Source organism: Ambystoma mexicanum, chromosome 2q, assembly GCF_040938575.1.
Source record: "Ambystoma mexicanum isolate Mex_15411 chromosome 2q, UKY_AmexF1_1, whole genome shotgun sequence".
Lineage (NCBI taxonomy): Eukaryota > Metazoa > Chordata > Amphibia > Caudata > Ambystomatidae > Ambystoma > Ambystoma mexicanum.
In genome coordinates this window covers 107319022-107346386 of record NC_090924.1, presented here as the reverse complement: position 1 = coordinate 107346386, position 27365 = coordinate 107319022, and the positions used below count along the sequence as shown (strand labels likewise).

At 44.8% G+C, this 27365-nt stretch overlaps 1 protein-coding gene across 2 annotated transcripts in view; it reads right to left on the bottom strand.

Annotated features, from left to right (window-relative positions):
• Positions 1-27365, bottom strand: part of LOC138569198 (uncharacterized) — a 694078-nt gene that overhangs the window by 280129 nt on the left and 386584 nt on the right. For both annotated transcript variants that reach the window (XM_069646958.1, XM_069646959.1), the window contains 2 exons: positions 2081-2399; positions 1747-1963 (listed from right to left, as the gene is read on the bottom strand). In XM_069646958.1, coding sequence (XP_069503059.1) covers positions 1747-1963; positions 2081-2399 — 536 coding nt within the window. The remainder of the gene's footprint in view (positions 1-1746; positions 1964-2080; positions 2400-27365) is intronic.

The window sequence follows — 27365 nt, the reverse complement described above, 5'->3', positions numbered from 1 at the left end:
ATGTGTTGCAGATGAAATGAAAGAATATTTGAGAATGAATGGCACTGAACATAGGACCAGGTCCATATATCACCCAGAAACAAATGCGGTAGTTGAAAGATTTAATAGAGTGATCAAGAACAGTATAAGGGTTGCTATTTCAGAAGGAGGTGATTGGAAGAAAGCTGCAGAAGTGAAGAGTAGTAGCATACAGATTCACTCCTCATGTGACCACTGGTATATCTCCATTCGAAATGTTAAGTAGAAGGAAACCCAATACTAGGGTGTGCCCAGGATGGCTGGGTAGAGCATGTCAGAAAAACATTGATATGAATACCGTCAATGAGAGAATTAGCAATAAACAGATGGGTAACAAAATGAATTTTGACATGAGGAAAGCCACGAAGCAATGCATAGTCAAGGAAGGAGATTAGGTTTGTATAATGTTTCCCAGCAACAGGGTGGAAGGGGGCATAAAGTGGTCACAACCTATGAGGGTTATTAAAAGGTTACATAGCGCTGTGAACGTGACAAATGGATGAGTGTGGAATGTTAATAGAGTGTGCAGGTATATGAGAAAGTCTGAAGGTTTACAGGAGAATGAAGAGAATGATCAGATTGCGTACAAGGAGGTTTGTAGAATTTACAGAAGAGAACTTTCCACCAGGAACTCTGGGAGACCATCTTATCTGAGAGATTATGTTGAATAACCTCAATGTCTGTAGAAGTATCCATGTTCAGCTACAAACTTCATTAAGACGGTGGTTATCATAGCATGCAGTTTTGTATTCAATTTATTTCTCTCATGTTTTTAGGTGTACACTTAGATGTCATTTATAACATTGTAATATTTGATCAATTTACTTAGATCTTGTTTTCCAATTATTCATGTTATTTTGTATCCTAAATATTGTTTCAGCTTGTGGGGAAAATGGAGATGTGTAGCATTCTTCATGTGTGGAATGTGCACATGGAATTTAGAATCAGAATGTGAGAAAGGTTTGGTTAGTTCCAGGTCAGTTGGTAGGAGCTCTTGAAAGGACCGTTGGGGTGTACATATGATCCACAACAATAATGATAAAGATGTTGCCAATCCTTACCAGTGTGGAGGATCATTTCAAGTAGTTTCAATCATTGGGAACACACACATGGATAGTAAAAGCCAACAAACCTAGAATCAGTTTGATCTAAGGTGCTCCTCATTTCAGAAGACGTAGACATTGTAAAAACGATACCTCAAAGGGGGCAATGGCAAAATAAAGTTTTACCAGGATGAAGCACATAAAACAAAGATTCAAGTACTCCAACTACCGCCTACAGATGGCCCCTCGAGTAAGTGACTAGTCGTGGATTCAAGAACACTTAAAAAAAAGATGTTACATCCCTCAAATGAGAGAACTGTTCCTATTTTCATCCATGGGGAGACTACATTTCTGGCAACTATATTCAGTGGTGGGAAATTCCACTGGGCCCATGCCACACTTCACAGAGGAGACAACCTTGGAGGTGGCCTGATGTTAGGAGAAATGGGATAGCCATAAGAATATAAAAAGCCCACTTCATGCTTAAGATACAGTGATCAACTATATGCCTACTAGGCTGTAAGGTTAGCTGTAGCTGACTGATGGACACTTGCGACTCGTAGGTATTGCTTGCTCAGATTAAACAAATAGGAGCCAGAGCTGAGAGAGCTGAGAGAGCCAAATACACTGAGTTGGGGCAGATGGGAAATAAAAACATACGTTTTCCTCTACCAATGCCTCTCACCTGTTATCATAGTAAGAGATGAGGTGTGCTGGGCCGAGAACGCTAAACACATCTCCAGAATTGTACAAATCCCATGTGTAAACCACAGCATCAACCATATCCTTTCGGTTTGCCAGCATTCCCACAGGCAATTCCTTCACACTACCATGGTACAGAGCTACAGCTCCAGTGCTTCGGCCTGAAGCAGTAGCTGGCTTGAGACGGGGGAGCTGTTGATCTGAAGAAGCGAAAAACAATCTGTTAAATTGAGGGTATGTAGAGGAAACAAGAGAACATGTACAAGATAAACAATAAGCAATAGTACCGCTAGATTGAGGCTGTGCATACATCTTACCTGTAGCTGGCATCCCATCCAATCCAATGACATACAGGCCATTCAATCGCAATCTGCCCTGTAACGGGAGGATGGCCAGGGCACGTCCATCCTGCTGAAAGAATACTAAAGAGTGCCCATCTAGGATGGTATCAGGGTGTCCCTTCAGCTCAATAAACTGGTACAAGGCAGCATCCTCCAACAGACTTAGCTCGTTAATGACAAGAGCAGGAGAGTCAGGCGTTGGTGTTCGGGAATAAGACGAGGTAGGAAGTAGCCGTTGGGATGTGGTGCTCAGAGAACGGCAGGCATTATCTGCTGACGGAGTCATGTTTGTGACCTTGGAAACAAATTACAATATGAAAGTTATTATGTATTTCACTACCTATTTGCTCTACCATACTAGAGATGTACATTCCTGCCCCACCCTCACTGTGCTTCAGTGCAACACCCAAAGTGGGATCACATAGTACCAGTTCACTAAATCACTGTCTTGTAACTTAGACCACAATGTAATTGATCTATTGAGTGCTTTAACTAACAAGAAAAAATGTTTGCCCACAGACACTGAATATTTGGTGATCTGTACAAACACTTACTAGTTTATATATTTTTACTTGAAAGGTGGACTAGTACAACATAAATCATTTTAAGCACGAGTATAATTAGTAGAGGGGTTTACATGTTAAGGTTTACAATGGCAGAGGAATGCTGTCAAAATAGAATTACCTACAAGCTAAGACCACTATACCATACAGAAACTAGGAGGAGACAGATCAGTAACCAATAACAGATTAATAACACACTTTGGACCATCACTGACATTAGGGTCTCGTTACAAGTTGAGTGGTTAGGCAAGATTTGATATACTAACCCTGTGGGAGACTACACCAACCTTGTCCTCTTGGTATTGGTAACCCACCTATTGGTATAGATCTGCACTACACAGGTTGGTAGAGTGGCTGAAAAGCCAGACTTATCTCAAGAGGGGTAAATGTGAGCTGTAGAGCTAGAGCTGTAACATTGAAATCCACAAATACAAGTATCTAAATAACACTTACACTCAAGGTTTTCTAGTAAAATAATTATATAATGGTCAGTTTTAAATAAGCCTTCTTTAAAAAGGGCAAGGTGCAACAATAAAAATACACTTCAATATACTTTCTCAGAATCAAGTCAAGCAAGTAGATACTCTTTAGAGATGCATCATACACACTTCCTACACCCTGGGGTGACTTCACTAACTATGACAGTACTGGCATTTATATATCACTTTTTGTACTTGGTAAAACTCTGAGGTTGGTAAAGAGGAAAGGTTAATTGGAAGAAAAATGTTTAATAGGTTCTCTGAGCACGTGAGCACTTTTAAATCCCCCAATGAAGTCTAGATTAAACCTTTCCCAGCAATACCTAGTTAAACCAATGTGCCACCTATGAGGGACAGTTCGGATCAAAGTCAATGGGTTGGAAGAGTCTGCAGGGAATCAGGACAGCCAAAGTCAATTTGAACAATGTCTATGGAGCTGAGGCACTTCTTTAGATAGCACAAAGATCTTGCACAGAGAGTTTGTAGAAAATCAATTTTGGGCCACAAGTTGTTAGACTTGTGAGGTATAGAGCTGAGATCAGCTCTGCAAAAATGAGATGCTGCAAGCTACAGACAAAAGAGGTAAGATACAGCCTGCGGTAAAAACGTACAATGATAGGAAAGTTAAACCACTGCCACCAGGCATTAAATGTAGTGATGGTAAAATAAAAAATGTTACAAGAGAAAGTAGGAAAAGGGGCTACTAAGTAACCCCCCAGCACTCGACATAAGATGGGGATTGCTGGACCTGCAGAGAAAAGGGTAAGTAAAATCAATTTCACTTCACTATTCTTGGGAACAGGATTTTACCCAAGAAAAGGTATTTAAACCTTATGAGAAATCCAAAGGTTTTCTCTGTGACACTGCACTGAGGGTGCTGTATGTCACAATACAAAAGCAGATGCTTATGGAGTTTGTCAGACTCCAAAAACAAAGAAACACAGAGTTCAAATCAGATCAAAAATACATGAGAGAGAGAAAAAGGTCTCACTCACTCCAGGGTAGAAATGAAAAGTCCTAAACTCCAGCAAAAGAGCTGGGGGTCTCTTAGGTTGAAGGGAATTAGCACAGAAATGGGAATTCTCCCTAACAGTATTTCACTGGTAAATCTGCTGAAATACCACCAAATGGATTAACCGTTACCACCACTTGGTCTGGCAGAAATTACCGCCGGACTACAAGTGGCAGTATGGTGGTGTTTGTCCCAATTTATAGAGTCCACAGGGATTTTGTCAGAATTACCACCGGCAGTAATTTCACCGAAATGGCAGTTTTTGGCGGAATTATCTCCAGCATTTTGCTGGAAGGTTTTCCTCCACACCACTGCAAAATCAAATCTGGGTGGTGCGGTACTGCCGATTTTAGCAGCACCATCCAGCTTGTAATGAAGTCCGAAGGTTCCGATATTTAAAGCAAATTGCATTTAAATTACTCAAATTAAAAGGACTGTTTGCTAAAGCATTGTTTCAACAAATTCTAGATCAAGCTGCAGGAAGAAATAACTTAAAAATAGTACATGACTGTTGTGCTGCTTCGCTTCCAATTTCTCCCATTTATGTAATTATTCCCTTAGAGCCCTGGCGGTCTCCACTAATCGTGCTTTGGGTGTATCTGGCACCTATTTGTTTTCCACTGTAAAGCACTCTTGAATGCATTCAACAATTCATCTAGCAATACATGGTTTACCCAAATTGACCAGAAAAAAAGGTTGTATGGTACATTTGACCGAATTCCGCCAGTACCATTAAAACGCCCAAAATACTGAACATGAGGAGCGGGGGTGTCCCTTGCTCCCCATGTGCGGTATTATGGGTTTCGGGGGTTGCAGGGGTGTCCCCCGCTTCCTGGACATTGGAAGCGGAGGACCAAAAAAAAAAAACAAGAGCAAAAGCAAAAAAAGAAAAAGGGACCCTGCGGCGTCAGATTCGACCCGTATTAGAGGGACAGAACTGACGGTGCAGGGGTATAAGAGAAGCAGGGGTATAAGAGAAGTGGCGGCCTGTGGAAAAAGTAAGTAGGGGGAGGGGTGAGGATTGAATTTTGGTTGTTTAACAAGTTTTGGGTTGTTTTACCGAAGTACAATTGCAGCGAAATCGACTATGGACAATTCCGCTGTGATTCATTGTACTGTGGTAAAACAACCCAAATCTGCAATACCACCTTTGCTGACTGGGTTACCTCTTTTAGTGATGCCAAAAACTACAAAGATGAACTTGTCTCTTTTTTTTGGTATATTTATTTTATTAATTTTTCAACATTTAAATTCATAAAACTTGGCAATACAACAATTCATGCTCTTCCATAATACATTTCCCATGCCTCTTCAAATTCATAAACACAATGAGTATTTCTCAAAATTCATTATCTAACAATGGGTAAAGGGTGATAAAGGGAAAATTCATCAGTTAGCAAAGCATCATTGGAGGAAGATCCACAAAGACTAAAAGTGGTAAAGACAACAGTAAACAACAACAGCAGCTAAGAAAAGAAAACAAAAAACCATAATTGATAACATTAATATCATGGGTTCATAAAGTGCTTCATGAGCTGCGGTTGAAAAAAACATATGTTCTCTGTCTGCAACATGTTCCAAGAATGGGCCCCAAGTCTTCATACATTTCGGAAGTTTACCTTCGAGCATGGCTGTGAGCTTCTCTAGGCCTAGCAGTTCCCACACCCTCACCCACCAGTATGCCACGTGTGGTCCCTCTATCGCCTTCCAAAATCGGGCTCATGTAATTCGAGCAGCTATAAGCAACTGAGAGATCAGAGCTTCTCTGTACCCTGACATTGGAAAGGACCCATCTTCTGGTGCGTCTCCCAATATTAATACACGTGGGTACATGGGAAGCAGGGATCCTGTAATTTCTTTAATTTTAGATCTCACCTCCAACCAAAACGTTTGGATAACGGGGCAATGCCACCACATGTGGGCTAGGTCTCCCTTTTCACCACAACCATGCCAACAAGTATCAGGGTGTTCCGGATACCACCTAAAACAGACTTTAACAGCATTCTCTTTCACGATAGTGCAACGTGAGCTCTTCTGGGCCCTATGCCATATGTGCTGCCATGGCTCCTCCGAGATTTCCAGACCCAATTCCTTTTCCCAGGTCTTCATATAAGGAAGATTTTCCTCTAAGGGGGCGTTCTCCAAGAGTCTATAGCAAGTGGCTAATTTGTGAGATTGCTGGGCCTCTAGAACCCATAGTTTGATACTAATTGGGTTACTTGCGGCAGCATGACAAGTGTCTTTATTAGTTAACCAATGTCTAAGCTGTATGTATCTGAAACATTCAGTTTCCGAAAACCCACATTTTTCTTTGCACTCTTGGAACGTCGGAGGTTCTTGGCGTACATAGACATCTCTCAATCTTAAGGGCTTGTCCGGACTCCAGTTTTGATATGCTCTAGCACTAACGGCCCGGGGTAAATGGCTCTACAAATAAAGAAATACAAATACAAATGCTGGGTTTTGAACAATGGGCCGTGATACCTCTCTGTGTGCGTTCCCTACCCCAATTGCGAAGCGTGACTAACATAGTGGGTAACATCTCATCCCGAAACTTCCAAGCCTCTTGAGGGAGAAACGGAAGTTGGGCCAAGGAAAATGAAGAGAACTCTTGTTCAATCTCTTGCCATTTAGGAGATTCCCCTGGGTTTCCCCATGATAACACGATGCCACTTGAGCTGCCCTGTAGTAGCGCGAGATTGAGGGGAGTCCCAGCCCACCCACCATCCTCCCTCTTGTGAGGCGCTTACTAGGAGTTCTAGGTTTATTCTGTTTCCAGATGAACCGACCTATCTCTCTTTGTATGTCCATAAGCTCATTTTCAGGAATTAGCACTGGCAAGGGTTGGGACGCATAAAGGAGCCTCGGAATAAGGGACATTTTCACCGCACTAACTCGACCCAGCCACAAGATCTCGTGGGAATCCCAACGTTGTAGCCACTCTTTTGCTTCTTTCAGTAAAATAGGGATGTTTGCTTTATAAAGGCCTGCATAGGTGGGGTCAATTTTGTTCCCAAATAAGAGCTATCGGTGTGGGACCATGGGATATTATACGCTGCCTGAATGTCACCTAGCCTAGGGAGAGTTTCTCTTAGGGCCATTCCTACCGGTTTCGTTGAGTTTACTTTAAAACACAAAATGTGACTGAACTCGGCCAAAAGTTCCATAAAGGACGGAACAGAGTTAGGAGCATCCTTCAAAAAGCATAGCACATCGTCTGCATAAAGAGCTATTTTATGACATTGTCCCGCCACCTTAAAGCCATGAATTCCCGGGTGAAGCCTAATGTGTTGGGCCAGGGGTATCGCCAAGGCAAAAACCAGGGGCAACAGGGGACAGCCCTGTCTAGTACCCTTGCCTAAGACTATCAGTGGGGTCCAACCTGTATTGATTCTAACTCTAGTCGAAGGGATTTGAAAATGCGAAAGTATTAATTTTGAGAAGCCAATGCCAAATCCAAACCCTTCTAGTACTGCCTCCAAATACTCCCAAGACATGCTGTCAAATGCCTTATGGGCATCAAAGGACAACAGGGATAATCTCCCCGAGATCTTCGGGGCCAGCGCGATTAACGCTATAGCTCGGCGGACATTATCATATGTTGAGCGGTTGCGTATAAAACCTGTTTGATCTTTCCCTATCAATGATGGGAGTATCCCCCCCAGTCGCTCTGCGATTATTTTACCTAATAATTTTGCATCTGTATTTAACAGAGCGATAGGCCGATAAGATGCACAATCGGCAGGATCCTTCCCTGGCTTGAAAATCAGTGTTGTGGCAGATTCAGTCATAGATTTAGTCACTCGGCCCTCCGACCAGATCACATTAAAAAGTTGTTAATGACGCCTCCTCCAGCCACGCCAATCCTCCCACCCTACACCTCTTACAGAGTTCCTACTGCAGCCAACGAAAACAGTGCAGCCGCTTAGGCAGTGCAAAACGAAACGCGTAGTCTAGCGACAAAACTGAGTGGCCCATTCTTCGGCATTTCACGGACCACACTGTGTGACGCACACTACTCGGCGTCCTGCTGCTCTCTGGGCACCAGGGGCTGTCACCCTTCCACAGGCACCAAGCGCCTGATTCGACGCGCCCTCGTCCATTGCTGGGGAGCTTGGCATTCTGGGACTTGTAGGCTCCTGTTCTAATTAGGACGTGGCATGCAAAACCTGGAGTTGTTCAACAATTACTTGATTGACCTGTTTCCTGAAGTATCCCGAACAGTTTCCTACAGAGCACAGTCCAATGTTCTTCTATGGTCGCTGTATCAATTGAAAACTAAGGAAACGAATTTGACTAAAGATATTTGTATTACTACTTTCCTGTGTCCTTGGAACTGCTGTTGGAAAGACTGACATTGGTCTTCTTTCTATCTCTACTACTGGTGAGGGTGTGGAATCACTTAAAATCCCCCTCCATTCCGCAGAGCTGCGCGGAGTCGGTGCAGAGTCTTGTGAGTCTCTGGAGGCTCACGAGGCTAAACAGGCACCAGGCGTACTTGTGAATCTCTACACGCCTGTGCGGCTGTTTTCAGCATGAGTCGCGAGAAGCATTCGTCCAGAAAATTACATCCTCCCCTGACGCGGCTGCAACTACGTCGAACTGAGCGAGGGAGCTCTGAACTGTCCGATGACAACATGAGCCGTCCTGAGGCTCCTCAAGTAAGAGACCCCAAGTGCACCTCCTCCCCCACCCCCGTACCATTTTTCTTCCACAGAACTCTGTGCACAAAAACATAACATACAACACAACAAACGAAGTGGATTGTTTTCAAAATGATGATGAATGCTCACTTACACATCATATAGCAAATCATACACAGTGCCTCCCAAACCCTACCCTTAATTGTGAACATGCAAATCTTGCAGAGCAATTACCCAATGAGGTGGGGTGTATGGGCTCTTCGAGGGAATCCACTGTTGATTCGTTTGTTCCGAGGAACTGTAACCTGAAAAGGGGGTGGTCTCTGGTACTCGTGAACCGAGTGTGTGGGGGAGTTTCAATGATTCATCTGTGATGTGTGGAGAAACAGCGGCGGGGTCTGCATTGCCGCCGATGCGAACGCAGGATGTCTGTGCTGGAAAGACGCATCGCTCTGATTTTTGTGAGGAGTTTGGCGTGCCTGCGCCCAGGGAGAGTCAGCTAACATCTGAAAGTACTGGCTCTTGGCTAGAGAGCGCAGTTGACTCCACAATGAATCTTGTGAGCCATGTTGAAAATCAAGGCATAAATATTTATATTGCCACACTCACCCCACAACTGCCCAAGGGAGGAGATGAGTCCACAAAGAAATTGATAGTGGGGCAAGAGTCAGAAGTAAATATGAACTCACAGACCTCTGAATATATGGAAAAACACATAGTTGATTTGACCGCTGAAGAGGTGATAGAAGAGGTGACAGAAGTGAATACAGAGGAAAATGCAGGCAATGTACCTCATACAAAGAGTAATACATCATGCGAAATTGTCGTTTCGCCATCTAAAGGGAGAAATTCTCTGGCAATTGTGAACAAATTATTGCTAGATTTGACGGAAATGAATGGGTCATTAAACTCAAAAACTTCTTTAAAAATGGTCTCTGCTGGTGAAACACATATTGTAAAGGAAAACAATAAGAACTCTGTGTTATTACAGCAACCAGTTATGTATCCATTTAAAGAATCTACACCAATGAACCATATGCCATTGGGATCTAGAAAACGAAGACGTATTGCTTTAAGCACGTCTCCTCCATTCGAATGCTCGCAAAATAGACGTAAGCCACTTGCTAAAACTCCGTCACCAAAATTATCATGTAATAACAGGATGCGAGTTTTACATCAACACCACCAATCCGGCTGACCTTAAATGAGAAATCCAAATGGTCCTCAAATGATGAATCTACTTCATTTGCAACAGAAAAAAGACGAAATGAGTCAAAACCAAAACGGATGTACCATAGAGCTTCTCTATATCCAGCTATGAGTGAGCTCCATGTTCAAAAACTAATTAAGGAAGCCCTAAATGAACTAAGACCTTTTGTTATGTCCTCACTGACAATAGCCATGGCACCAATGCTCAAGATGTATGAACAAATCAGTGATAATATAAAAGATCTAACAACTCTGTCTGCCTCACTAAATTCCAAAATTCATGCCCCAGAGTCTCAACGAGATTCAGTATCTAATAATATATGGACTAACATTCAGAGGATAGACCAGTCACTAAAAGATCTAATTGATCAAAAGCGTATAAACTGTGAGGATAAGAAATTACTAGCCGAAGTGACTAAAGAAGCCTTGGGCTTGCTGAAAATAAATCAAAAACTAAGCAAAATGTCGTCAAGGGAAAAAACTATGGAATCTTCGAAAAGCAAAACTCATGTAATATAAATCAAACTCAAGGAAAGAAAACAAAAAATCAAAAATGCAAAAGAAAACGAAATAATTTGGGTTCAAGAAAATTTCTAAGAAATTCAAAGGCTCTAAATGTATACGTAAACACAGAACACATGAGTGAAAATCAAATGAAAGATCCCACAAATCACAAAACAAATGACAAAATTGTTACCAAAGAACTGATTATATATGTGGAAAATGAGGAAAATGAGGAACTCTCGCAGAGTGAATTACTTAATTTCTCCAAATATGAAGATGAAGTGTTATGAAGAAAAGGATGACCAAACAGAGGAAATTTGTTCCGATCCAACTACAGTATCTAATGTTGAACCACAGATGGAAAAATCAATTGAAGTTGTGGCAAATTGTGGAAGAATATGTCAACTGATCTTGCCCTTGGACGTAACTAAAGCTCAACCTATGACAGTCTCAGAAGTAAAATTTTAAACTATGGATGAAAAAAGAAAACGAAAAGCAATCCCGAGGGTGTTATACAAATCAGCACTTGACAAAACTTACTCAAAATCTACAATTGACAATTTAAGTGAAACTGAAGTTGTACACATCAATCGACCTAAGAGTTCTTGCAGCCCTCCCGTTGGACAATTTTGCTCAAGAGAATTTACGTCTAAATCCACAGTCTCAGGAAATGAAGAAAATAGTAGAGGCCTAAACCAAAAATTCTGTCCACGAGCTGTAAAACATAAGAGTCCTGGGAAACATGTTTTGGTTCTTGAAAGAATTTTAGACACAAAAGACGGCTTAACGCTTAACGTTAAACCAAAATAATGTTTTACGTTTATTGCATCATGTGCAGGGCCTCCACTCTATAGAGTCAAATGACAGTCAAACGGTTGAATTTGTCAACGAAGAACAGAATGACAATGTCAAGCTACACATAGATTCAGGACTCATATGTGACCTTCTACTGAATGCTATTCAGTTTTTACTCTCTATGGGGTTTGACTTGCATGAAGTGACTCCAATCACAACTCCTATTGTCGCTCAAGAAGACCGAACAAGAGACCGGGGAGAAGCTGACAGAACTCAGACAAAAAAGAATCAGCGACCTGAGAACTCTCAAGCTCATAGTGAGAATTCACAGAAAGTGACCAACTCTGCTGAGCCGCGGTTGGAAACGGAAGATGGAGCCAAGAGCCAATCACCTTTTATTATTGGCGAACAAATAAAAATCACGATAAATGGAAATACAAACATCTCCACTAATGAAAACAGTGCTGGGACGGACACACAAAATTCAAACAAAAACTCAAATTGGAACTGGTTGGCTAGTGTTTTGGGCGGCAATAAAAGCTAATGCAAACAAGGACCTTTTGGTCCTACTATAAAAATCTTATCCTGGAACACCAGAGGATTTGTGCATTTATTTAACGGATCTCACAGCTGGAGTGACGACTTAACCATAATCTGTTTGCAAGAAACGATGGCTTCTTGTCCAATTTCAGATGAATATCAATTGGCAATAAACCCGGCCATCACAAGAACCAAGGGACGTCCATCAGCTGGTCTCCTGACTATGATTAAAAAGTGTTCTGGTTGATCTGTAGTAAAAACATCAAATCTTTCTTCCTTCATACAGTATACAGTGATATCTGCTAAAAATAACACAAACAGTAATGTCAACCAAATCTATATTCTAAACCTATACTGGCATCACAAAAATGCGGGTAGATTTAAATTCTTAAAACTGATAAACAACTTGATTGATGAAATAAATAGTATCCAACAAAATCCAAACATTATTTGCTGTGGGGATTTAAATCTGGATTGCCTGAAAGAGACCAAAAATGGTTGTGACCCTCAAAATCCACTTTGAAAACTGGCAAAAAGATGGTGTAATGATCTGGAAGAAAGAAACATAACCATGGTCAAACATCAAAGGCGACATTCCTCCTGAGGTAACTTGGAGATGTATGAAACAATCGTCAACCATAGACTACTTCTTTATATCACAAAATCTACATCGTAGAGCTGTTTCTCTTCAAATTATACCTGATTTAAATAGTGACCACAGCCAACTTAAGCTTTCGATACAAATGACAAATATTGCAAAGCCTCCGCAATGGAACAATCAAGTGACGGTAGAACCCAATAGATTGCGGCTCCGAATAAAACCTCAGGAAGTAAAAAATCTTACAATTGCATACGAGAAGTATAAACTGGATGTACCACACAAGAAAGTTGAATATACCAATCTACTAGAACAGTACATGATCCAAAATAAAGGTTGTCAAAAACCATCTTTTCAACCGAAACATCAATTTGATCAACAAGTTCGTGAAAGAAAACAGCAGCTCCGAAAAGAACTAAGACAACACAAAAACCTTAAAGGTGAACAACAAAAACAAGCAAATAAAACCAGTAAATAAAGATATAAAAACTGGCAAATTTCACATAAAGCTATCATGTACCAGCAAGATAGAGAATTAATGCTGGCCAGTCTTAAAAATAAAAATTCTTGTGATTTTTGGAACCTGATAAATAACATCGAATGTCGCCAAGAAGCAATTCAAACCAATATGGTGAGGGAGAGTGAGTGGATCAAACATTATCAAGCAGTATATGAGAAAAAAAGTATCTCAATTGACCCCCCTCTGCCACAATTAATAAAATGGGACCTGCAATTCGAAAGAGAAGATATCTTTGCAAGCATCCGACGAAGTTCCTCATCAAGAGCCCCAGGTCCCGATGGCTTAACCAACTTTGTCATCAACCAAAATCCAGATGAGTGGTCAAAGTTTTTGGTATCATTGTCCGCCTCAATCGCCAACGAAGGAAAAATCCCTACAAGTTCGAAAACAGCAATTATTATTCCAATTTTCAAAAAAGGTGACCGAGCTGATCCCAAAAACTATAGGCCAATTGCCCTACTGGATGTCTTGGGAAAATTTTTTGCCATGCAATTCCAGCAACAACTCCTAAAGTGGATCCAAGAGTCCAATCATATAGATTGCCGACAATCTGGTTTTGTCAAAGGAGTGGGATGTGGTCTAAATTTATTTATACTTAACATACTTAAAATGGATGCAATAAAAAGAAACAGAAAAATCTATCTCGCATTTGTGGACCTGTCACAAGCTTTTGACAGTATAGATAGAGAATTACTTTGGAAAAAAATATCCGATTGGAAGTGTCCAAGCAGTCAATTATTGGCAATTAAAGCCTTGCATACGGACACCGAGATAAAAATAAGGATGGACAAAAGTGGTACTCTATCGGATCCTATAAAAACTTTTCGCGGTGTAAAGCAAGGCTGTCTCCTCGCCTCGATTGTTTTCAATCTGTTCATATCGGACTTGGGTGACGCATATGAAAATGCAAACATCTACCCTCTAAAAATAAACGGACAAGCAATTAATTGGATACTGTATGCAGATGATCTAGTTTTGCTAGACCTCACACCAATAGGTCTCCAACGAAAACTATGCATTATAGATAAATACATACAACAAAATGGGTTGAATGCGAATACTCAAAAATCAGAAATTCTAATCTTACAAGACATGCAGAAAAACAAAGATCCTATTGGAAAAAAAAAGTTTTTGTGGACACTTGGTGAAGGGAAGATTGATTTAACAAAACAAACAATGTACTTGGGCGTGTTGCTGAGCTCGAGCATAAATTATGCCCCATGGGTTGATAAAGTCAAAAGCAAATGCAAACAATTAACAGCACAAGCCTGCATTGTAAACAAGAAATATGGTGAACACTCCATGTTACCTGTATTGACCTTTTATAAAACAAAGGTCATACCGGCTTTAATTCATGGAGCCGAGAGTGCCTTCAGTTGCCCTGCAGTGGTGTGGGCATCGTTGGAGCATTCTTTTTGGTCCAAAGTGCTGCGCTTACCACTGGGTGTGCCCACAGACCGTATAAGATATGAACTCAGTCTGCTATCCATTAACGGAAGAATATCTTGGAACACACTCAATGAATTCCGCAAAGTAACTGCCAAGAATCCGCAACCACAATATAATATTCTAAAAGATGTGACCAACGGACCAAGTTACTCTGTTCTATCGCTGTGGACAAGACGCTGTGAAAAGATACTAACAGATATAGGAGCAGACATGTCTCTACTTCAAGAAAATCCTAACTAAGTCAAGTCAATGCTGTGGAATCAAGATTGGATAGACACCGGTGATTCATGCAAAAAGCATAGAATCATGCAACTGATTCCAGTTGAAGAAAAAAAATTAAACGTGGTCCAGCCATACTTGCAAAAGTTTCCAGAAAAAAAACGAAGAGCAACATTCATGAAATACCGATTAAATCAATTCCCTTTTCGGGAAAACCAGAGCATACGAGAAGCTGGAGGTCTAAGTTCTTTGACATGCACACTCTGTGGAAAGGACACAGAAACATCTTACATTATTGTGCCCCAACTTGCATCAAGAACGTGCAAATCATTTGGGAAGATTCATAATGGAAAAAGCATCATTGACTATGGAAGAATGGTGGAGATACTCTTTTCAGGACGCTGATCGTCGATTAACAATGGACCTAACGTTTTTCTTGGAATTAGTAGAAAAAAAACTAAGAAATGCAGAAGATAATTAATAACCTTAGGATTTATGACTCTATAGTACTCTGGTTTTATTTTGAAGTATAAGGATCTTTCTCTTCTCATTGTTTTTTTCTAATCTGAATATTTAATTGCATTTCGGAAACGTGACAGTTAGAATGATGCACCGATGAAGCTCTTCCATTTTCTTGATGCCTTGATGTTTTGATGTAAATGTGTTGTGATGGAATTGTTCTCATTCACTTTTTAAAGGTTTGTAACAAACCAATAATAAAAAAAAAAATTAAAAAGTTGTGTTAGATAGGGGGAAAGCACGGTCTTAAATGTCTTGTAGAGTTTGCAAGGCCATCCGGCCCTGGGTCCTTACCCAGTGGAAGAGACCGGAAAGCTGCCTTTGTTTCTTCCAGCGTAATCGGTTCCTCTAGGAGGGCACAGACCTCAGGGGAATCCCGTGGTAGGTGTGCGTCTTGTATGAATTCATGGCCCGCTTCTGAATCGGTGGGATGAGAGGCCGTGTGTTCCTTAAAAAACCTTTCCATTACTTGAAGTTTTTCTGTCTCTGAGTAAACCTGTTTCCCATTTATGTCTCTCAGGGATTCTATGTGGTTACGCACAGCTTGTTTCTTTAGTTTAGCTGCCAAGAGGCAGTTAGCCTTGTTTCCTTTCGAATAATAATATTGTTTAGTACGCATTATACCATAAGCTTGCCCAGTTTAGATGGTGAGCTTCAAGGGCCTTCTGAGCTATCCGAACATCTCTGAGTAATCGCCGATTGGGTCTATTTTTGTGCAGTTCCTCTCTCTTCTGAAGCTCAAGCTGAGATTGTACTTGCTTTCTAAGTCTCCCTCTGTCTACTGTCTGAGCTATAATCTGGCCCCGGATCACTGTTTTTGCCGCATCCCATACAATAGCATAATCCATCACTTCCTTATCATTCTCAGCAAAGTATTGGGTTATGGTGTCTGTGATGCCGGAGCAGAATTGGGGGTTATTGAACGGCATCATTGTTAATTCTACAGGGGCGTGGTCTGATAACGCCTTAGGGAGGATCTCTAACAATTATTTGGGGGATCAACTTGTCTGAGATGAGACACATATCTAATCTAGAGAATTCCTTATGCACTGCAGAGTAAAAAGTATAGTCCCGCTCTCCCTGATGAAGGAAACGCCAAGCTTCTATAAGTGAATGCTCTCGAAGGAGTGTTGTGAGTGCCAAAAAGTTCTTTTTATCTGCCGCAGTTGGTGGCAGGGATTTATCTTTTAATGGATTAACCACTGTGTTAAAATCCCCTCCTACTATTAAGTCCCCTTCCCTATATTCATACAGTAATTTAGACATGAAGGCAAAGAACGCGTCTTGTTGAGAATTGGGCACATGACATGCATTACTTACCGTAAAAGCATTTCTGATGATTGTATCTGCTTAGATTCACATGCTGTGCATAGTCTGACATCCAGTGGTCACTGCAGAGTATTGCATTTTGTTTTTCGTAGTCGAAAAGGAGACGTGGACATAGGCGTGTCTGTAATACTATCCCTATAGTGACGTGCAGTGTACCCAACATCCCTCACGCGTCGAGGTCCCTCTGTATTTTTTCCTCGCCCTGAGGGAGCCTTCTTAGGCGTGAGTGAGTACATAAAACAGAGAGAAAGTAATAAGATGTCTATGTTCCTTCCATCCGAGCGGGGAGGAAGGGTGGGCACATGTGAATCTAAGCATATACAATCATCAGAAATGCTTTTACGGTAAGTAATGCATGTCTTCTGATGTTTGTTAATATGCTTAGAATCACATGCTGTGCATAGACTAGCAAGCAGTACCCAGAGTTGGAGGTGGGGTGTGAGAAGGAACAGTAGAGAAAAGATGTCTTATTACTGCTTGTCCCACCTGGGAATCAGATATAGAATGGGCATCTAGACAGTAGTGTTTTGTAAAGGTGTGTACAGAACTCCAGATTGCCGCTTTGCAAATGGACTCCAGAGAGACATTTGCAATTAATGCTATGGAAGCCCCAGTGCCTCGAGTAGAATGTGCTCTTGGCTTGAAGGGTAGTTCTCTCTTAGCAAGTATGTAACAGAGTGATGCATTGGACAATCCATCTAGATATAGTGCACTTTTATCTCCTTCTCTTCCTGCCGCCACCGAGACAAAGAACCGATTAGTCTTTCTCAGTGGTCTAGTTCTTTCCATATAAAACATGACCGCTCTGCACACATCAAGTTTATGCAGGCTTTTTTCTCCCAAGTTTGATGGGTTTTGAAAGAACGTTGGTAGTTCTATAGACTGGTTGACATGGAATTTGGAAATGAATTTTGGTGCAAACCTAGGATGTGTGAGTAGAACCACCTTATCCTTGTGAACTGTTACAAGGGGGTCTAGTATAGAGAGCGCTTGTAGTTCACTTACTCTTCTAATGGAGGTGATGGCTATTAAGAAAGCGGTTTTAAGAGTGAGGTCCTTAAGTGTTGCTTTGTGCATGGGTTCGAAGGGGGAGCCCATGAGCCTGGTTAGTACCACGTTTAGGTCCCATCCGGGAGCTGGGTTAGATATTGGAGGGTGGATCCTCTTTACACCCTCCATAAAGGCTTTAATAACTGGAACTTTCCACTATGAGACCTTATGTTGAGACGTGGTGTATGCGGAAAGTGCAGCTAGATGAACTTTAATAGAATTGAAGACTAACCCTGAGTCTAATAAGTGAGTCAGGTAAAGAACAATCTGTGTGGGAGAGCAGTCAACAGGGTTGATGCTCTTTCCTCTACACCAGATGACAAACCGTTTCCACTTGCTGGAGTAGCAGTAACGAGTGTTCGGTTTCCTTGCTTCTTTAAGGATGTCCATGCATCTTTGAGGGAGCTGCAAATGTCCAAATTCTATGACCTCAAGAGCCAGGCTGCTAAATTCAGGGTCTGTGGGCATGGGTGCAGCGTTTTGCCCCTGTCCTGTAACAGCATGTTGTACGGGTGGGGTAGTTTCACCGGGGGAAGACATTTCCATTAGGTGAGCGAACCAGGGTTGTCGGGCGCACATAGGGGCCACTAGTATCATGGCAACTGGTTCCTGGTGCATCTTGTGCACTACCTTATTGAGAAGGGGAGTCGGGGGGGAAAAGCGTAAACAAATTTCCCTGACCATGTTATCCAGAGACCGTTCCCCTTGGAGCGGTTCTGGGGGTACCTGGAGGCGTAATCTTGGCATTGGGTGTTCTCCAGAGTTGCAAACAGATCTATTTCTGGGAAGCCCCATTGCGTGAAAACGTCGGCGATGATGTCTTCTTGTAATCGCCATTCGTACTCTGTGGGCAGTGGGAAGTCTCTGCTGAGTTCGTCTGCTAGCAGATTGAGTTCCCCTGGTACGTGCTGTGACAACAGGAACAGGTTGCGTTTGAGAGCCCGAATTCCGGAGCCAGACATGACGTTTGAGAAGTATCCGCTGAACTAAAGACCGGCCAGCCGTCTCTGCAGCATCTAGTGTGTTTTTGATGATGCTTTGGTTAACCAGGGTACCTTCCGTTACAGTGGCTAACAAGCGAGTTGTTCAGGGACTTCTTCGAGGTCTTGGCGTAACTTTCCACATTGTGCATCACCATAGCTTGCCAGTAAGGTATTGTTATTGGCAATTCTGGTGGAAAAGCTGCCGAGGCTGTAATCCTCGTTCCCAGGGCGTAAATCCTCTTTCCTTGTCTGGGGGTGCTTCGCTAGTAGATAGCGGAACCCCTGCCCTTTTCCTTGTGGTGGTTACTACCAAGGAATCAGGTATTGAGTGACCCTTAATGTATAATGGGTCAGAGGGTGAGGGACTAAACAGCTTCTCAATTCTAGGGATGACCCCTCTAACCAACACAGGTGTTGATAACGATGGAATAAGTCGTCTCTTGACTGAGGCGAGAAGGGGAATGGCCTGGCTAGTAGGTGGTTTCTCCTTGATGATATTTTCTACAAAATCTATTTTGGGAGTAATTTCCCCTGTATCAATCTCAAAATGTGCTGCTGCTTTCCGTAGTAGCGCATTGAAAGTAGGTTGGTCATCTATAGGTGACGGGTTTCTGACTGTCGTGGTTTGAGGAGAGGACAGGTCCACAACGTCAGGGTCTGTCGACGCTCCTGGGGACTGCCAAGGCTGTGAGCCACCTCATCTGGGTCTTCATCAAAGCCCCCACCACCCATGTCTGGGTTTTCCTCAAAACCTTCTTCTTCTAGGTTTTGTTGATCTTTAACATTTAGGAACTCCTCATCCTCTTGGAAGTGCGAGTCTTCTTCAGTGAGGTCATATGTATTAACCCCCTCTTGAAGTGGGTTAAGTTGTCTTTGTATTTAGCCCTGGGGTCTTCAAGAAGTACCTCTCTTGATCTTTTGGGTGTTACATGTGCAGGGGTGGACATGAACCTATCCAGCTTATCCATACATGATTGGAATCTTTCTAAAGTCCATTGGGGTAGCCCAGAACGGTCTGGAGGCGTAAAGGGAAGCTCTTCCACCTGTAGCCGTCTAGCTCTTTCATATAACGTCGAGGATAAACTCCCCTCGCCTTCTGAGAAGCCTCTCGTGGACTAGGTTTTTCCTTCGACGTAGGAGGAGGGTTCTGCCTGCCTTCCGAATGTCTCGGCGTCTCCCTGGCTTTGTGAGCGGGGCTCGGCGAATCCTTCGCCGCTCGTCTCTGAGCATCAGTGGGACTATTCGAGCCAAGCTCTTGACAACTAAACTGTCAGTCGAGGGTTCATCTGGCATCGTGTTGGGAGGTGCCGAGGCCTTGTCGCCGATGGGTGCTCTCTTACGAGGCGCGTTGTCTGTGGTTTTGGTGGTAGCGCCCTTATCTGTGGACAGCCCAGTCGCAGGTCACAGTCGCAGGTCGCGGTTAGGGCTTACGACCCTTACAGTCGGCAGAGCCCGCCGGTAGGCCCGGCGTCTCCGTTGGCGCTAGGCTTTCTTCGACTTTGACGAAGAAGTGCCATGGGTTGTGTGTTTTTCTTTATGTTTCTTGTGTGTGTCACTGTCGCCGGGGTGTACATCACCATAAGTAGGGCGTAAGCCGAACTTGTTGGGGCCCGGGACAGATGCAGAGGAGCGGGAGCGCTCCCTAGAGAGGTCTACAACCTCCGATACAGAGGTAGTTTTATCACTGTCCTCGTAACATTCGGCGGCGGCAACGGCGGGTGAGGAATCAGCTCTAGACATAGCATAGGCTGCCCACCTCTTGACCCTGCGGTCCTTTAAAGTCTTTGGGTGAAGAAGTTTACAGGCCGCACAACCGTACTCTTTGTGGTCGGGGGGTAAGCAGCGGTTACACCACTTATGCTTATCCTTCCACGTGAATTTGCCCTTACAGCGTGGGCAAAATCTAAAAGGAGTCCTCTCCATAGGTGAGGACACAGTTAAAAGTGATAACGACCCTGAAGGAAAGACATTCTTAGAAAGAAAAAGAAGTGTCCCACGACCCCCACTCTCCCTACTGTATAGGCCGACGAGGCCAGACCACGTGTTCGGCAGCGCCGAAGGATCGCCTCCGTCGAAATCACTGCCGTCGAAGGTCTTATTCAAAGGAAGGATTAACATTTAACGTGATTTTTAAATAAAAACAACCAAGGGTCGAATAAATGGTATTAGCAATTTGTCTCCAACGAGCTCCGCATTAGTGCGACCAGATTCTGGGCAGAAAAAAACAATCTGAGGGACCTCGACGCGTGAGGGATGTTGGGTACACTGCACGTCACTATAGGGATAGTATTACAGACACGCCTATGTCCACTTCCCCTTTTCGACTACGAAAAACAAAATGCAATACTCTGCATTGACCACTGGATGTCAGACTATGCACAGCATGTGATTCCTAGCAGATTAACAAACATCAGAAATAATGATACAAGAGTCACAGACCTCCCCTGTAGCGTGGCTACCACCAAGATATATCTGCCATTTCCATCCCATATAGTTCTATGGATCTTCAGAGGGGCCCCCTTTCGGACCAGAATGGCTACTCTGCATCTCTTGAGCCCTGAGGAAGCACAAAACTTAGTACGATAAAGTTTCTTATTAAGTTGGAATTCATCAGAAGATGAGGTGCGTCTCCTGGAGGAATAATACCATGGGGTCAATCGTAGCCAGACGATGGAACAGGGCTGTGCGTTGTAGGGGAGAGTTCAAGCCCTGTACATTCAAAGAGAGGCAACTTATATTCGGAATAGCCATTCTGATATCTGTTCAGGTCTCATGTATAGCCACAACCTCTGATTTCTCAAATAAACCTCTCCCCAGTGAGCACCCTCATCTTTCTTCCCTTGCCTATATAGCGAATAGCGGCCTGCATTAAACCATGGCAAGTTTCCAACCGTTAGGGCCACCCTTGTTGTTGCACAAAATAACTACTTTACTTCAGTGTTCATAATCTGAATCGAACAATGTAATCAGTAGGACCCACAAGTATTACAGCAGAACCCATGACTGAAATTCCATGATATAACTTGTAAAACATAAAAAAACAAACAAAACATGTAATCGCCAGACTTTAGGCATTTCCATAAATTCAAACAGCAATTCATTCAATGCATCCATCTCGGGCATGATCCGAGTGTTGCGCGCCCAATATTCTCAAGCCTTACTTTCATCCCTTTTACCTTTGATTTAGCGATTCTCAAGAATCTTCGTGCATAGGTGAAAAACCAGCCTCAAAGGAGGCTTTCAAGAACAACCTAATAACTATAAGCAATTTGTTGTCCTAAAAAGCCTTTGGGTGTTTATAGTCAGGGTTGGAGAGTCTTCTGCAGTAATCAAAGGCCTATCTCTCTGCTCTTACCAGGGTGTTCAGGCCTTCCAATGTAGAGCCCCATACCTCCTCCAAAGAACTAAACTCAAAACTGCCAGGTCCAAAGGTTCGTGTTGACAGAGGATTCTACACACAATAGACCTTCACGCAAGTCTCAAGCAGGGCTATCAGCCACAGGCAACTTCGAATTCACGTAGGGGCCTCACTTTCTTTTGATCCATCTATAGTCCCTTTCACCACGCTCCAGCCTTTCGGTTTTCTATTTGCAACTTTCGGGCATAGGGCTCCGAGACCGATCCTCAGAGGAACCAGCATTTGCGTCTTGACCTCCTCCATCAGGCCCCATCATTAACTGTTTTGCCTCTTCCTCAGAACATATTGTGTAGAATCGATTACGATAGTGAAATAGCAGTTTGCATGGGAATCCACACCAATACCAACCCTTTTCCTCCTTTAGCCAAGCTGTAACTTTGTGAAGCCTTCTACGATTTGCCAAGGTGGAGGGAGAGAGATCTTGAAACAGACTCTGCGTCGAGCCCCGGAATTTCACCCGCTATGCCTTTCTGGCTACAGCCATAATGTCTTCCTTCTGACAAAAGAAGTGGACCCTGGAAAGGACGTCGAGCAAAAGATTTTTCCTTTGCTGAAATGAGGAATAGACTATGGGTCCTGTCAAGGATGAGGTCATCAGAGTCCTCGAGGCCTAATAAGAGACTTGAAGAGAGCTTTAACATTCTGCAAGATCTTGATTCTCTATTTGTCTCGGAACTCTGCACAGGCGAATATTATTTCTTCGGGATCGATTTTCCAAATCTGCCTACTTTGCCGCCAATTCCTCTAGCCGGTCTTCTATGTTCTGTGTTCTCTTGGCAAGACCCTAGTAGTCATGGCCTTGTTCACAGGATGTCCTCTCTAGGTCGTTAACTCTCTCTTTCAGCCCGCTTAGATGATTATTCAAATCTGCAATAGAGCGAGCGAGGGAATCCTTGGAGGATTTTATCTCTGATTTTATCTCTTGCGTTATGTCTTGCTTAAGAGTTTTCAACATCTCTTCAAAATAGTGCCTCGAGAGAACTGGCTCTGTCAGTGGCTCAGCTGCTTGTTGGGGGTACAGATCAGTCTTGTAGATTGCAAAGATCCCCAACTCTCAAGTATGTCGCAATATTGTTCCTTTTTGGTTTCTGCCCGGTTCTGGCCATCACCAATATAGATGTTTGTGCCCCTGATACGTGCTATTAATCAGTGTTCAGGACTCAATTCACGGTGCGCCCGAGAATGTGGAGATTGGCCTCAGCTGGATGAGACGAGTGAGTCATTATTCTGAGCGGACAAATGTAGCCATTAGAGTTCTCGAGGCCATAATCAGTAAACCTTCAGTCATACTCCTACGTTCCGTCCCCTTTACTCCATATTTATGGGACATCTCTCCGCCCTGTGGGACGGGACCGGAGCACTTTGTAAAAAGCATTCAAATTTGTTCCCAAAATTTGTCCCTCCTCTCTTTCCTGCGCGGGGCCCGGCACGCGGCCGTAACCCCGCCCACCTTGGCTCCGCCCCACGCATCGCCCATCAGTCCTTTTCTACGCTCGATCGGGGCCGGACGCACTTGCATCCTCAGAAGATTTTCTTCCCTGTTTTCCTCTCTGGTTCTCGCTAGTGTTCGTCTTATAGTCTCTCTATGTCTTTTAAATTAGACTTTCCAGATTGCTCTTCGTGTCATCGTCGCTTCGCGAGGGCGGATCCCCATCCTCTTTGTTTAGAGTGTTTGGGTCCGGAACACCGCTGGGACTCCTGTTTTTACTGTGACTCCCTTTCGGTCCGGGCTCTTCAACGTCGGGTGGAACGGTGGGAGGAGGTGGTCTGACGCGCTCCTCCATCTCATTTTCAGGCGTTCATCGACGAGAAGACGAAACGCCCGGTAAGTTCTTTAGTTTTCAGAGCACCCCGGCTGGGGGATACCTTCCCGGGTTCCTCTCGGGCCGGGAGGGGCGTTGATCGCTCTGTCACCGGGGTTCACCCTGAGGTGCCTGTTGGGCCTAATAATTCTACCGGAGTTTACTCCGAGGGTCTCCGTAAGGGGCCTGTGTACACCGGAGTAACTTCCGAGGCCCCTCCTGTGGGGGCTGTGTGTAGACCCAGTACTGCTGAGTCACAAGGTATCGGAGCTTGCTCTGAGGCCTCTCTTTCGGCTTCCCTTAAAAATAAGACCGGGGTGCGCCCCGAGGCCTTGGTTGGGCTTGCATTTACCGAACGGATGTTCGAGGCCCGTGCCAATAAGGCTATTACCGGGCCTAGGCCCGAGGTCCCTCGTACAGAGGCTAAGGCTACCAGCAGTTCCGAGGGGCCGGGCAGGGCCCTGTCGGTGAAAGCGGTTTCTCACCGTTCCCGCTCTTGTGGTGATACCAGATCTGTTGAGGGGGCAAAGAAGCAAGGTTCTTCTTTTACCGGCAGTGCCGAGGTCCTTCCTTCGAAGGCTCAGTTGGCGGTTGGTATGTCGCAGAAACATTCCAGGCCTCATAGTACCGGCTCTGCCGAGGTTCCTTATGTTAAGGCTAAAATTAAGAACCCGGATCCATCGGCGGGCACCCCTGCCTCACTTCCTCACGTGCCGCAGTTCCCCTCAGATGAAGACAAAATGGCGGCCGTTCCCGCCACGACCACGGCGGCCATTTTGGGTACTACCCCTACAACTACGCCATCGGCCTCTGGTGTAGGGTTCGGTCCCTTGGGTGAACATAAGGTCACTTGTGCGTATTCTTACCGGCCCGTTTATGATTGGAACGCCCGGATGCCTCTTCCGCACAATGTTTCGTTGCCTGCAGGGGCGGCCCCTTTGATTTATGTGGATACGTCGGCTGAGGGCCCGGTGTGGCACCCTTCTCCGTTACGTCCCTGGAATTGCCCACCTCATGAGAGGCCTCCTCAGGTTCCGAAGCAATCTCCTGAGGATGCTTTTTTTGGTAAATTTCAAGCGCTTATGCGCACCGACCCCATGAGGGAGTATTTCAAAGGGCTTTTTAAGAAAATTTGTCCACCAGCGCCTCCGGCTCCACCCGTTCCTCTGGTGGTTCCGCCGACGCCCCCTTTGCCCGTGGTGCCTACCCCTGCTCTTCCACCTTTGCCACCGTTGTCCCCAGTGGACAAGGCAGTGCCTGACACGGTTCAGCAGGATCCTGACCTGTCAGATGACCCTCAAGGCGAGCAGGACAACGAGGACCTCCCCCGCTCTGTTAGAGCTTTTCATGACAGGGTACTGGACATGATGAATTTCTTAGATGTCCCGGTTCCCGAGGCACCTGCTCCACAGGAGGGCGTGCTTTCTGGGGCGTTCACCCTGTCTCCTTTGGAACGTACAGGCCTTTTCCTGCAGAAGGATGTTTTGGCTGAGGTCCGAAGAGTCTGGGAGAAGCCACACTCAGAACTTTTCGTCAATAAAAAGATTGACGCGAGGTACAGGCTGCACTCTTCGGAGGAAGTGGCCTTGTCGTCTTGTCCTCCTCCCTCCTCCACAGTGGTGGCTGCGGCCACTTTGCAGTCCAGACCTGCAGCATCCTCTTCCGCGACGGCTACTCAGGTCTTGGGAAAGGAGGACAAGCTCCTGGACTCCCTAGGGAGGAAAATCTTTGCCAATTCGGCTTTGCAACTCAGGCAGGCCAATGCCGAATTGATTTTGGCGGGAGCTAACATGCGGATGTGGAAAGGTCTATCGGAGTTTGAGGAGCATATTCCGGTCGAGAAGTTGGAAGATTTCAGAGGTGGCCTTTCCGATGCCAGGGTCTTGCCCCAGGATCTCCTGGAGGCTGCGGCTCATCACGTAGACACCTCGGCTCGGGGCATGATGCTCGGGGTTGATACCTTGAGGCAAGCGTGGTTGCATGCCACCAAGTTTTCGAAGGAAGTGCAAGACAAGGTTTTGGACCTTCCATTCGATGGTAAGGAGCTTTTTCATTCTTCTACTGATGTAGAGCTCACCAAAACCAAGGATAGCACTCAGACGGCTAAATCATTGTCTGTTCTGGTTAAAGCTCCTTTCAAACCTCAGAGACCGTTATCGCAGAGTCAACCTTCTTCTGGTTTCAGGGGCTTCCTCAACCGCAAATCACGCAGAGTGGACACTCCTGTGGGGAATAACTGCCGTAGACAACAGCGTACGCGGTATTTCTCCCGCTCCTCAGCCTCCTCATCAGGTTCAGGTGGCACCGCCACCGATAAACCTGCCAAATGAGGTTTTTCCGTGCTCGCACGAGAACCCGGTCGGAGGACACATCGCGTTTCATTGGGAGGCGTGGCAGACCATCACAGAAGATAGATAGGTCTTGTCAGTCGCTCAGGCGGGCTTCCGCTTACCTTTACCCCCTACCCCACCCCTCAACCCTCCTTTTCAGCTGTCGGGCTCACCCTCCCTCAAGGCCGAGGTTCAGAAACTTCTGCTCCTCAGAGCTGTGGAACCCGTTCCCCTTGGGGAGCAAGGGGAGGGCTTTTACTCCCGACTGTTTACGGTGCCAAAACCCAACCAGGCTGGCCTGCGCACCATCGTAGACCTTTCCCAGTTCAATCTTTCCTTACCCCAAGAGAAATTCAAGATGATCACGCCTGGCCAGATTCGCTCCTCGTTGCAGGTGGGCGATGGGCTCAGCGTGGTGCATCTTCAGGACGCGTACATGCATATCCTGATTTGGAACCCACAAAGGAGATATCTCCGCTTCTCTTTGGGAGAGGAGCACTTCCAGTTTCGAGTGCTTCTTTTGGCTCAGCTCGGCGCCGCGTATCTTCATGAAGATGATGTCGGTGATTGCGGCCTAACTTCGTCTCCAGGGTATCCATGAGTATCTGTATTTGGACGACTGGCTCTTATGCCGGGGTGCGCCCCGAGGCCTTGGTTGGGCTTGGTGCTACCGAACGGATGTTCGAGGCCCACGCGAGTAAGGCTGTTACCGGACCTGGGTCCGAGGTCCCTCGTACAGAGGCTAAAGCTACCAACATTTCTGAGGGTCTTGCAAGGCCTTATCGGTGAAGGTTGTTTCTCACCGTTCCTGCTATTGCGGCGACACCAGATCTGTTGAGGGGGCAAAGAAGGGAAATTCTTTTTACCGGCAGCGCCAAGGTCCTTCCTGAGAAGGCTAATTTGGTGGTTGGTATGTCGCAGAAACATTCCAGGCCTCATAGTATCGGCTCTGCCGAGGTTCCTTATGTTAAGGCTAAAGTTAAGACCCCTGATCCATCGACGGGGACCCCTGCCTCACTTCCTCACGTGCTGCAGTTCCCCTCAGGTGATGACAAAATGGCGCCCGTTCCCGCCACGACCGCAGCAGCCATTTTGAACGCTACCCCTACAGCTGCGCCATCGGCCTCAGGTGTAGAGCTGGTTTCTCGGCCTTGTGCCCATCCTTATTGGTCAGTTTCTGACTGGAATGCTCGGATACCTCTGTTGCCTGCGGGGTGGGCACCTTTGGTTGATCTGTCCATCCAGACATAGGAGTGGGCCATGCTTCATGGCGTCTGGCTGCTTGAGGTGCACATCCCG